This window comes from Podarcis bocagei, assembly GCF_964188305.1.
Source record: "Podarcis bocagei genome assembly, chromosome: 13".
In the NCBI taxonomy this organism is placed as follows: domain Eukaryota; kingdom Metazoa; phylum Chordata; class Lepidosauria; order Squamata; family Lacertidae; genus Podarcis; species Podarcis bocagei.
Window position 1 is genome coordinate 38,258,350 of NC_138138.1, and position 12,340 is coordinate 38,270,689.

General features: G+C 46.5%; 2 protein-coding genes across 4 annotated transcripts in view; one reads left to right on the top strand and one right to left on the bottom strand.

The window, feature by feature from the left end:
• Positions 1–924: 924 nt before the first annotated feature.
• On the bottom strand, positions 925–7,959 carry LOC308571524 (uncharacterized protein). The gene is made up of 3 exons (XM_081167083.1): positions 7,654–7,959; positions 2,834–5,652; positions 925–1,784 (listed from the first exon to the last, which is right to left on the bottom strand). The coding sequence occupies exons 2-3, from the start codon at positions 5,632–5,634 to the stop codon at positions 1,622–1,624; spliced, it is 2,964 nt and encodes a 987-aa protein (XP_081023209.1). The 5' UTR covers positions 5,635–5,652; positions 7,654–7,959; the 3' UTR covers positions 925–1,621.
• A 1,566-nt stretch (positions 7,960–9,525) lies between these two features.
• The window catches only part of LOC308571539 (BAR/IMD domain-containing adapter protein 2-like), a 195,110-nt gene continuing 192,295 nt past the window's right edge, over positions 9,526–12,340 (top strand). Inside the window, exon 1 of one of the 3 annotated variants that reach the window (XM_081167131.1) lies at positions 9,526–11,365. Coding sequence is in view for 1 of the 3 variants with exons in the window: in XM_081167130.1 (XP_081023256.1) it covers positions 11,716–11,763 (48 nt within the window). In the remaining 2 variants the exon portion in view is untranslated. Of the gene's footprint in view, positions 11,366–11,637; positions 11,764–12,340 lie in introns of those variants that run through there. The other 2 variants (XM_081167130.1, XM_081167132.1) reach the window with 2 other exon arrangements.

Below are 12,340 nucleotides of genomic sequence, written 5' to 3' on the forward strand. Positions count from 1 at the left end.
CAAGGGCAGAGGTAGTTGAGGCTCAGAGCTCAGATAGGGATGGAAACATCTGTCCTTTTGGGGTTTCTGTTTCTCATTTTTCCAATCTTAAACTGCAGCAGTTTGCAGGGGCGGGGATTAAATCCTCATGAAAATTCGTGCAACTTTCTCCTAAACACATCCCCCCCCCAAGCAATTTTGAGGATGACTGTGTTTTGATTCTCACGTTGTTTTTGAAAAATGTGCATATCGTAGATTTGGTCCTGAATGCAATCTGAATAGCATTTCCTCCATCCCTAGCCTCAGAGCACAACAGGTTGGTTCTAACAAGTCTTGATTTCACATATCTGACATGGGAAACTGAACTTGCCAGAACACTTTTACATGATTGGGGTTTCCCCTTACAGCCCCCAACTCTAATAGCATTTATAACTGGGAACGTTGGATCCATTGTACCAGGCATTTTACATTTTAGCACATTGGATTGTGTTAACGAGGCTAAGCTTGCTGCACTCAGTTCACACCGAAATCAATAGGATTTACTTTTCCCATTGATTTCAGTGGGGTTAAGTGCAATTAATTTACGTGTCTGCAATGGATTCAGCCCCAGTTACTCTTTTGGGATCGAAGTCATTGTACTAACCATCTATAATTACATACAGACAAGAAGCAGTTGTCAAGAAGAGCTATTTCTACTAGCAACCCATAAAAGCATATCATTCAGGATACAGACAACATTTCAAACAAATCTGAGGGAATTATATAATTTTGCCATTAGAATTTTGAGCCTTTTAGACAACAATCCTAATAACCGCAGTTATTGATATTAGCAATGTTTCTAAAGCACTTCAACACCCAGTCATCACATAGCAGCAATAAACCTTGAACACATGCTCAGAATGTATTCCCCCCCCCCCAAAAAAAAATTGATTAATCCCCAACGGATTTTTTTTAAAAACTCAATTTAATTCTTTTCTTTTAATGAATTTTAAGGCAATACTGTAAGGCATCAGCTTACTAGATTCAATATTTTTATACTCCCCCCCCCCTCCTCTAGATGGTTAATGTGAGCCCCACAAGTCCCTGTCCAATTTCAGGCAGCATGGTTTATAAAACATTCTGTCATCCAGAGATGGAAAGTGCCATGGCATCCTTTGTTGGTGGTGGCAATCGCAGTACATGTTCTTCCTTCTGCTTCATGTCATTCTAGGTTAGTGTTTCTTAGCCAGTGGGGCTCTGCCACCCCTGAGGCTTGTATAAAGATCTCAAGGGAGGGGATGTATTCCTTCCTTCCTTCCTTCCTTCCTTCCTTCCTTCCTTTTTTTTTTTTTTTTTTTTTTTGAGGGGATGTATTTCTAAAAAATATATTCCAAGCTAAGTAAAAACAACAACAAAATTATTTATCTATAAAAGTATGAAATACATTCATTTCTATTATTAAACACAAAATGCTATTTACAATTAAAAGTCACAACATTTCAATGGAAATTCAAATAAACTTATAAGAGGAGCCAGGTTTGAAGGGGGTGTGGGGAGGGGGGGATTTCTATGTTAGCTAAAAGGCCGCACAGTTGAGAAGCACTGCTGTAGGTTAACCGATCCCAGGAAGGCTAGTCGCAGTGTTTTGCTTTGCGGCCGTCACCTAACAAGTCATGCTAAATTGCGTAGTGTTTTGCTCTGGCTCTCCACAGCTCAAGGCCTCGTGCAGTTTCGTCCAGAACACATTCTCAGCCTCAGGGTCCTCCGGCCATGTGAGGTAGCTCTCTTGCTTCATCAGTTTCCTTAGGCGATGATAGGGAGACAACCTAGGAAGGAAGGAAAGCAGGGCTGAGGTTTCCCATTCCTTAGCAGACTGACCATACTCCACACCCAGACGTACTCAACGGGGTCCTCAAGAAGTGGCCCGCTGGAGCAGACAAAGGCTGAATCTAAGCAAAACATCCTGCTTCCCTTGGTGGCCCACCAACTGGGGGATGTAACATAAGCAGTCAAGTACAACACTTCCTGTTTGCCCAGAGTGGACACGCATGGGGGGGGTGTTACTCCACAGCTAGGAGGACTTCCTGTCATACTTCCTGTCTGAAGCTTCCTCCCCCTGCATGTGACCAGGTAGGTGGGTGTGACCCTGGGAGACCCATAAAAGGGGCTGGTCACGCAACCACCTCCCTTCTTCTTTCTCTTGATGCCATGCTCTCTTGATACTGATGTATTTTGATGTCTGCTGGCTCTCAGCCACCAGGACATGGGCTCATTCCCATACGGGATGAACTCAAACCCTCTTCTGTAACTCTAAGCTAAAGCCTGCCTTCAGGAATCCAACTGTGAACTGAATGTGAGTAAAATTCTTGTTACTTTGAAAAGAAGCTTCTTGTGTCTTTATTATTATTATTTTTTAGGAGGGATAAAAAGGGGACTTATCAGGAACAAAATCGAATCTGAACAAAGCCAGATTGGATTGCTTAAGTAAAGAGATTCAAACGAATCTACCAACTAGCTTCCTGCTATATATTGGGGAATGTCGCTCTGCTGCTGACTCACAAGTGTGAGTTAGGAAGGATACTATTAAATCAATATATCCTCTCCTAGTACCTACAACATTCCCACACCAGCTGCATATGGGAAGCCCACAAGCAAGGGCGCAAAGGCAGTAGCCTTCCCCAGCATTTCTGAACATGGGTGTTAATATTAAATTGTGGTTTTATTATGATTTGTGGAATTGTACCCTCCTCCGGGGTTATTTTAAACAAAGGATAAGAAATGTTCAAAACAGAAGGAATGAATGAAATAAGACCTCCTGCCTTGGCACCCAATATTCCTGTCTCACCTTTGCGGCTGATGAGCTATCCTCACTCACCTGTAGTTAGGGATTTCCTCCATAAAGACCACAACCAGAGGGTCCTCCCTGTGGTAGTAGATCTTGGAACAAGCAAGTTGGATTTCCAGTGAACACCACTCACTTTCCAAGTAATTGTCGCTCACCACACACAAGGTCTTGCGGCTCTGGCTTATTCCATTCTGAACGTTGTCTATGTAATATTCTCCAGGCGCGAAATCTCTAGGCCCAAAGCAGAGCCGCAAGCTGGGTTCTCCTTGCACTTCCAGCTTTTCCAGAACATTGTTCACCACCCATTCGTGGTCCTGACTACAACAAGAAATGTAGGCATCATACTGGTATTCCTGTCCCTTTTGGCGCAGGCGCTTGAAGCCCCAGCCCCTCAGCAGGTAGTAGCCATGTCTGAGGGTCCAACCAAATTTGGCATAGACTAAAACAGTAAACAGGAAGCAAAGGGTGATCACAGTGGTGGCAATGAAGAAGTATATTTCCCTAGTCTCAAAGCAGAAGGAGAAGTCTTCATAAGCAAAGAGACGGTCAGTCGTGCCAGGGCCAAAGCAATGATATGAGCCCAGCAAGGACACCTGGATATTTGGTTCCGACACAGACCAGTTTTGAAACCAGGCATTATCACAGGAGCATGTCAGGGGATTCCCAGAGACATCCAGATATTTCAAGGAGGACAGCCCACGAAGCGTTTTTTTACTGATGTTCCTCAGGTCATTCTTGCTCAGGGAGAGTTGCTCTAGAGATGTCAAGCCAGAAAATATTTGTTCAGGCAAGTCCTTGATGGCACTGTCATCTATCCAGAGTTGGCTTAAGTTACCCAGGCCTTGGAAGAAATTTAATGAAGGTTTCCAAGAGTCATTGAATGGACTGATTTCGGAGACATCTAAAGACTTGAGGCTAGTCAGGTTAACAAACGAGATGTTAAGGAACAAGAGACTGGGGTTGCCCTTCAAAGAGAGGTACTGTAGGTTCCCAAGGCCTTGGAGGACTTTGTCTGGGGGGCAAATGGGTAGTCTAGGACTCTGAAAACTAAGGTCCAGCTTGCGAAGGGAGCGGAGACCAGCAAAAGGACTCGGGTAATCATATTTGTTGTAAGTAAAGAGGTGGTTGTGACTGATGTCCAAGATTTCTAGTTTTTTGAGGGGTGTAAAGACTCCCCGAGATAGCTTGTAAAGCAAGTTGTGGTCTAGGTAGAGATATCTCAGGGAGTTCAGTTGGTAAAAGCCATTCCTTTTGACAGTGAGGATTTTGTTTCCTGACAGCAGGAGAGTCCCCACGTGCTTGAGCAAAAAGGCACGGGGCTTGATTAATTTGATGCTGTTATCCCTCAAGTCCAAGTATTCCATCTTACGGGCATAATGGAAGGTGTTGCGGGTGACAGCTGTGATCTGGCAGCCCTGCAGGATGAGGGTCCGCAATGCCTCCATGCCAAAAAAGGATCTCTGCTGAAGGTTGGTCAGGTGGTTCTTTGACAGATCCAAATAGCTCAATTGGTTCAAAGGACGGAAGACAGAATCCTCCAACTGGGAAATGGAATTTCTCCTTAGGATCAGGGTTCGTAGCTGCATCTGCTTCCCCCAGGCGCTAGAGCTGAGCCTCAGGACTTTGCACTTCTCCAGAGAGAGGAATTCCAGGCTTTGAAATGTTTCGAAGACCCCATTTTTCAGATACTTGTACCCCGTGGTGGACAGATCCAGCCACGTGAGATTAGTGCAGGAAGCCAGCTGCCTCAGTTGAGTGTCATTCATTTGAGAATGTTGGATGTCCAAAGAGGTCAAAGAGGGTAAGCTTTTGAAGAAGGAGCAAGCTGCTGACATGCTCTCATTTAATGGTGGATTCATACTGGATAAATGCAACATGGTTAGGTTAGGGAGAGTTGCATTGATAAGCTGGGAGATATCCAGGGGGTTCATGTTGAAGGACAACTCCACCAAAACAGGGGTGGCCCGAAAGGATCCAGCCTCCACTTGCGACATGTTGTTATGGGTTAGGTTGAGTTGTTGCAAGTTAGGGAAGGAGCAGTTAGACAAGTCCAGCCTGGAAATCCCATTGCTGTTGAGGCTGAGGTTCCTCAGGGAGGCAAAGACAATCCAACTGGAGCCCATACACGGAGTAGAGATCTGATTGGAACCCAAGTCAAGGAAGGTAAGGTTGGCCAAGCCTTGGGTAGCTGTTGCCACCTCTTGGAGACTAGAGAGATTATTGTTGGGAAGGTGCAGTTCCTGCAGAGCCACCTGGGATATGAGGGAGCTGGGATGCAATGTGGCAATACTGTTGTGACCCAAAAACAGCTCACGCAGATTCCTGAGGCTGGACAACATGGAAGACTCCACAGACACCAGCTGGTTCCAGCTCAGATCAAGCACTTCCAAGTCCTCCAAGCTTTGGAAGGCATTATACTCAATGCCTGATATGTTGTTATGGTCCAGGTAAAGTTCCAACAAGTGAGGAAGATGGGAAAAGGTCGTTGAGGTCAGGTGCGTCACTTTGTTGTTGGAGGCGTTGAGCCAGCGGGTGGAGTTGGGCAGCTGGAGGGTAACAGAAGTCAAGTTTGAGATGGCCTGGCCACTGCAGGTAGCAAGGCCCGGTCTGTTCGGGGAAAGAATACAGTGAGCGAGCCCAAAAGAATGAACGCCCTGATGCGGCCACACAAAGAAGACTAACAGTGTGTAGAGCATCATGGAGACAAGTCTAAAATTGGGCATTGTGAGCTCTTTGTGCTTCCTGTATGTCATACTGTGGGTTTCACAGGACCAAAGGCAGTTGCTTCTTCTCCATCTTGGGTTGAGAGAACCATCATGCAGCAGCTTCATGCAGAAGACGTTCAGCTCCTAAAGCAAGAATATGAACACGCTTCCAGTGAATTAAACTCAGGGTGGTGAAATGCGTAATCTAGTATACTGCATTGACATGAAGGCAGCTGCAAATGTGAGGTTCTTCTGCAAGGTTTACTGAGGAGGAGTGCTGATATGAATATACAGGGGTAATAAACTGCCCACGTTCCCTGCCCCTTCAAAGGCTCAGGGATGCAATATGGGAGTACAGCAGAGTTCTCTCCTTATTCCTAAGGCACAGCAAGGGGCCATTGTTCATGCCCCACCTATTATATTGAAAGGAGCTGCCTGCCATAGGAGGGGGGGGGGACATCTTCTCAATGGTACTCAGGGGGATCCTGGGAAGGGGTGAAAAGTGTCCCTTCCACACTGCGCAGGCAAGCCTTTAGCGACTTCCCCAAAATATGTTAGTCTTGAATGAAGGAGAATAGCGTCTAAAATGCAACAAAGGGGAAATGGAAGCAGGAGAAAACAGAGCTGTAGGTGTAAGTCAACTTTCCCCAGCCTGGTGCTATCCTGATAATTTGGACTACAACTCCCATCAGCCCCAGCCAGCATGGACACACACACACACACACACACACACACACACACACTCTCTCTCTCTCTCTCTCTCTCTTTCTCTTTCCTTGCCACTGTTGCCCCTGACCATGCACTTGGCTTCTTCCTCTGAAACCAGCCCCACAGCTGCCCACAAAGTGAGATGAATGGCGGCCAGCTGTTCCTTCTCCTTTATCCTGTCACCACTTACTCACCCAGGGGCCAGGGCCATGGTAGATGTGTGGAAACAACTGATCTGCACTTTTTAGAATAATTAAATAAATAGGCACCATGGGGCAGGGGTGAAGCTGAGCAGAATCCGGATGGTGGTGGGCAGAGAGCGGGGAGTTTAACCCTTGTCTTCCTGCCACCATCCTGGTTACACACATACACACAAACAAAGTGTGATTTGTATCAGGAAATAAACTCCCATGGGCTCCTGCTGCGGCTAACAGCAAATTGGGGTGTGTCATTTTGATCATGATCACAATGGGGTGATGGTTCCCCACCGTTGCTGCCCCTATCCTCACGGGGAGGCTGCTCACAAGCTTGTTACGGCATGCTAACTGCTTTTACACACCTGTAATTTTATTTAGGAAAGTGGCTTTGCGTTCAGAAGGTTCAATCTCTTGGTGGGAAAACATTTCCTTGTCTGAGCCGCTGGTGAACTGCTGCCAGTCAGTTTTGACAGTCCTGAGCCAGATGGAGCAAATGGTCTGACTCTGTTTCTGTGCCCTCAGAGACAGCAGGTGGGTGGGCAACAAGGAGAGAGGACCAGCAAGCAGGCTGCGCAGATTGGCAGTGGGTCTTCTGCTCTGGCCCAGCAGAACATCACCCCCTATCGCCAGCACCTGCCTCCATCCCTGGGCGCCCTCTCATCCAAAGGAAGCAAAACACACTGCACAAAACCACACTTCTCTCCTCTCAGGAAAGTGAGGAGCAGCATAACAATATGCGAGGAGACAAAAGAAGCCTCCGCAAACCTCCACAGCTAAACAAAGGACCGCTTCAGACCTTGAGCAACCTCAAGTTGTCGAGCGATTTGTAAATGCCACATGTGAGGAAAGCCCAAGGTGGTAGACTGGAGGAATCTGAAACCGCAGGCTTGTGATTCAGTCAGACGCAAGAAAGCAATCATTTCCAAAATCCGGAGTTTACAGAGACTCATAATGTAAGGTCTGCAAGTCGTAATATCTCTCGCTCTTTTTAAAACACCGACTGCTAAAAGGCAGTTTCAGCAGAAAGCTTGCCCTCTCGGGCTTTTGCCTTGCAAACGCAAGAGTGCTGCCATGGGCATATTATTGCGCAAGCAACCAGACAGGCTTGGGAAATACCCATTTTTTCCAGCCCCATCATTTCCTCTTTGCCCTTCCACTCATTCCGTTTTGCAAGCTGCCTCTGTGACTGAAGCCAAACCTCCCCACCAAACCCCGAAGGTCCTGCCATGGGCAGACCCACCTTTAGCACTGGGTCTTTCTCTCATCCGCTGAAGAAGCTGCTCAAGTGTGCTTCCTCCTTCTCCCATGGTACGTGAGGTTTGAGTCGAAGTGCAGCTTATTTCCTCCTCCTGTGGTCAGCCATGTGCCCCTTCACTCCCTGGGTGTGCCAGTTGGGAACTGAAACTTATGACAGAAGGAGGTGCGGCACAAAAAGAGGAAGAGGTGGAGCAACCCTGGGATACTTTCGCTCTCTCTTTCACCCATGGGTGAGCTTTAAAAGGAGAATTAGACAAATTCATGGGGGCTCAGGCTGTCAGTGGCTACTAGCTACAATGCGTATGTTCTACCTACGCTCTATAGCAAAGCTTTCCGAACTATGTGTTGCGACACAATAGTGTGTCGGCTGCAGTGTATAGGTGTGTCGTGCGAACACTCCCCGTGCTCCTCCTGGGACTGGAGAGGGGTTGGTCCTTTGACTGCCTTGGTAGTTGGAAAGCCTCCGGGCCAGAGGCATCAGGGCACCTAGTTTAGTTTCTAAACTAGGGTCGTCAGGCCCTAACCTTGCATTTAGGTCGCCCACCAGCAGGACCTTTGCTCCCAGATATCTGCTAGCAGTAACCTGACATAAGAATCCAGTCTATTCCAGTTGCCCTCAATGTCGGGTTTTTTTTTGCTATTTGGGGGAATATATACGTTAATAATTTGGGAGCTTGTTTATAATGAATTTTAAAAAATGTTTAAATACACTTTTGTCAAAAAACCTGAAAATTTCCTTCTGGGGATGATTGGTAATGAAATCAAGAAAGAGGACCAGATTTTATTCCAATATGCAACAACAGCTTCTAGAATATTAATAGCACAAAATTGGAAGTCAACTAATATCCCAACGATAAGAGATTGGCAAAGCAAATTATTCGAATACATAGAATTGGCAAAAATGACACAAAAAATTAGAGATCAGAAAGAAACAAAGTTTATTAAGGAATGGAACAAATTTATAATATATATCGAAGCAGATTTAAAAAATGTAAAGATCACAGTAGGCTCAATATAACCCTACGACGTGCAGATATTTTAAAGAGAAACTGTGGGGGGAAATCCTTTGTTACATAACCCAAAACCGAGGTGGAAGGAAGTCAATTAGTTACATGTTGTTTTGGTCTTCTGTTTTTTTTCTCTCTCTCGTTAGTTTTGTTGTGTGTTTTGTTTTTTATTTGTGATGAATTTGTTTTGTGTGTATTTGTGTGTAATAAAAATCAATAAAGAGAAATCTAAAAAAAACAAAAACATTAATAATTAGTAAACTGCAGTTTCCCCAGGATACGAGTAGGGCCATTGCTAGGTGATCTAGAGGGGACAGCTCCTTACAGGTGGGGTTTAGGCATAGTGAGATCAGGATGCATAACCCCCCTTTGAGCCTCCCTGGTCCTCTGCCTGCGACTGCTCTAACTGAAAGGGGTTAGTTTAACCTCTGCTTTGCTAGTAAAACTGAATTGCTGTGTCGCAAAATGATGCGTATCTAAAAAAAGTGTGTCACCAGTGTAAAAGTCTGGGAAGCTCTGCTCTGTGGGGCAGTAAGTTTCCGAACACCAGGTGCTGGAAACCACCATACCCTCCAAGTGCCCCGATTTTCCAGACACAGTTCTGGAATTTCAACGGAGCCCAGCAACAGAAGTGTGCAGCTGTATTGAGCAGCACCGGTGTTGAAATTGTGCGCCCCTAACAATTTTGCACCCAAGGGAACCGCCCCTGTGCTGTTGCCGCCCGTGCTACAGCACGATGATTTCAGGACTCTGGGCTTAATGGTCATGTGGTTGGATTCCTAGATGGTAATGTGCATTTCTTCACTTACAGTGGTACCTCGGGTTACATATGCTTCAGGTTACATACTCTGCTAACCCAGAAATAGTACCTCAGGTTAAGAACTTTGCTTCAGGATGAGAACAGAAATTGTGCTCCTGCGGCGCGGCGGCAGCAGGAGGCCCCATTAGCTAAAGTGGTGCTTCAGGTTAAGAACAGCTTCAGGTTAAGTACGGACCTCCGGAACGAATTAAGTACTTAACCCAAGGTACCACTGTACTTCAAAACATGGTTACCTGCCCCTGCTGCATTTGGGGGTCTTCCTTCTCCTGCTAAGTGAGGCCTTGGACGTCTGCCCCAAATCCTACCCTGAGGGCACCACTGTGCAGGCAGGATTATAGCAAGCAGACTGCAGCCCTCAGCAAGGTGTGGCAGGGGCAGCTCAGGCAGTGATCCCTGGTATTGGAATTGGGGTGCTACAAACATGTTCCATGGCTCACCCTACCAGGCCCAGATCAAGACCTCAAGTTCTGCCCTAGGCCTAGCCTGTTTTCCTAACCCTTTTGCTTTCCCTTGCCAGCTCCAAGTGCCAGAGACAGCCAGCAGGGGGCAGCGTGAAACCAAGATGCACCCATCTTATCAGGACACACTGCGGTAGAGATACAGGATTGGCAGGCAAGTCCTAGGTCCTGGACTTTCACTACAGGGGGCCTGGGCAGTGTCCCATGGGAAAAAACGAGTCGCCCAGAGCTGGCATTGCGTGGCTGGGAATCCTGCCAGCCCTGGAAAGCAACAATAGCAGGCATAGCCAAACCTCCTGCCAAGCTCTGCCAGGGCCGCTTATGCCCAACTTCCAAATCCATTGCTGTCGGAGACCATTTTTGGAATCTCCCTCTGTGTTACATCTCATGTATTCTCCAGCCAACCTATACTGGTCAATGATATCTATTTCCTAGACTTGAACCTTCAAGATCAGAGTTCAAATGCTGCTTTGCAGACTTTGAAAGCTTGTTTACACTGCACAGCAGATTTTCTTGTGTGCAAGTTTTACCACTTGTACATACCAAGTGTGAAGGGAGGTACGTCTATAACCACGTAGGATTTTTTTTACTACTGTTGTACTACGATGATTAAATTTATTAGTCACTTTATATGTAAGGCCCCACCCATCGCTGGAATGTGTCCTTTGCATGTTTGCCTGTGAGGAGGAAACACAGCCTTTGGCTGAAAAAGATTTCCCACCCCCGGTTTAGACAGGAAGATGAATATCTTCACAATGTTTGGATTGATTGTAAAAAGGGTTCCTGATTAATCAAGCCAGCAGATTTCAACATTTTCAATTATTATTTTTAATAGAAGCTCTTTCGAAAACTTCAGCAGCCTTGAGTTCTGTGTGAGAGAAAATAAGGAATAATCAAAACAAGGAAGATGATCCCTGCTGCAATTCTACATACACAACCATATTAATCTAAGGAAGTTTTTTCCTGCTTTTGGGACACTTTTTTCCTCCTCTTTAAATTTATGCAGATAAAATACCAACTTCTTCATTTGATTTTCCTAATAAATATCGTTTAGCCTCGTCATCCTAAACACAGCTAAAATTAACTTTTCAGACTTCGGACATCATGTGTGGGTTTCAAACACTGAATTTTGCTTTTGTAGCCTTGAGAAAAGCTTACAAAATCTTAAAAATTTAAGACGACGATCACCGTGACTAACTTGCTAACTTTCATATTTTTTCACACCTGGGCGTTTATTTCCTGATAACCTTAAAATCCAACAGCATTCCGTAAATGGGAAACACTGAAAATGACTCCAGACGGGGAGATTAAAAAATTCCCTACTAGCGATTTCAACGTAAATCTCCCTCCACCCAAAACAAACGGCGCCTTTCAGATGCTGGGGATTCAGTTCTCCAACATTTGGCAACAGTATGTATATACCTCCAGCACCCTGTGTACTATTAAAAAATAAGATAAAAATGGCCGTGTATATGAGCCTGACACTAACACGCTCTATCTATCTATCTATCTATCTATATATCTATCTATCTATCTATCTATCTATCATCTATCTGTGTGGTCCGCCTGCTAAGGATCCCGTTTGATTTCTGGCGCTGCTCTCCCAGCCTTTTCCTTCCCAGCTGATCCGGCTCCCAATCCCCTCCTGCTTCCCCCCATTTTAAGACCCACCCCTCAGGCCCCCACCGGGGGGGGACACAACCCCACCCCCTTTCTAACACGCCCCATCCAGGCCCCACGGCGCTCACTGCCCCGGCATCATGTCCCGCTCGGAGGAGGTAAACCGGCTCACGGAGAACGTCTATAGGGTGAGTGAGCGGGACACTTTCTATCCTTCTCCTCATCCCTTCCTCATTCCCTCTTTCTCTCTCCATTCTTTCCCTTGACCATCTCTTCCCAGATCCAGCCCCCGTCCATTTCTCAGCCAGCCCTCTCCCCTGTTTATTCCTCCTGTTCTTCCTTTCTCTCCCCCCCCTCCGCCTCTCCCTTTGGCTCCCCTTCATCTCTCTCCCCTCCACCGCTTCTCTCCCCCCCTACTCTGCCCCCCTCCGTCCCTGATTTGTGTTTCCGTCCTTCTTTTCCTCCGCCCCACTCCTGCCATCCACACTCCATCGCACACTAGCCCTTTCCAGCACCTCCACACACAAAAAAACCCCTTCCAACCCCCCCTTCTCCCCCCCTTTCTTTTTTCCTTTCTGGCTGTTCTTAACCAGCCTTTTGTTCACCTCCCAAAATCTTTTTGGAAAAACAGAGCCTCGGAAAAGGAAGGGACAGGGGAAAGGGAGGAGAGGCCAGTGGGGCAGAGTTGTTCCAACAAGCCACCCCCCAAGCCCACATTTCCACAAACACACACACTTTGTGCACCCCACCCCTGCTGTCCCCCAC

Bases quoted from the DNA above. Each gene is read 5' to 3' on its own strand.
- LOC308571524 (XM_081167083.1), bottom strand. From the start codon at position 5,634: ATGAAGCTGCTGCATGATGGTTCTCTCAACCCAAGATGGAGAAGAAGC. The intron at 1,785-2,833 runs GTGAGTGAGGAT...CTTCCTTCCTAG, and splicing joins GAGGAAATCCCTAACTACAG to GTTGTCTCCCTATCATCGCC.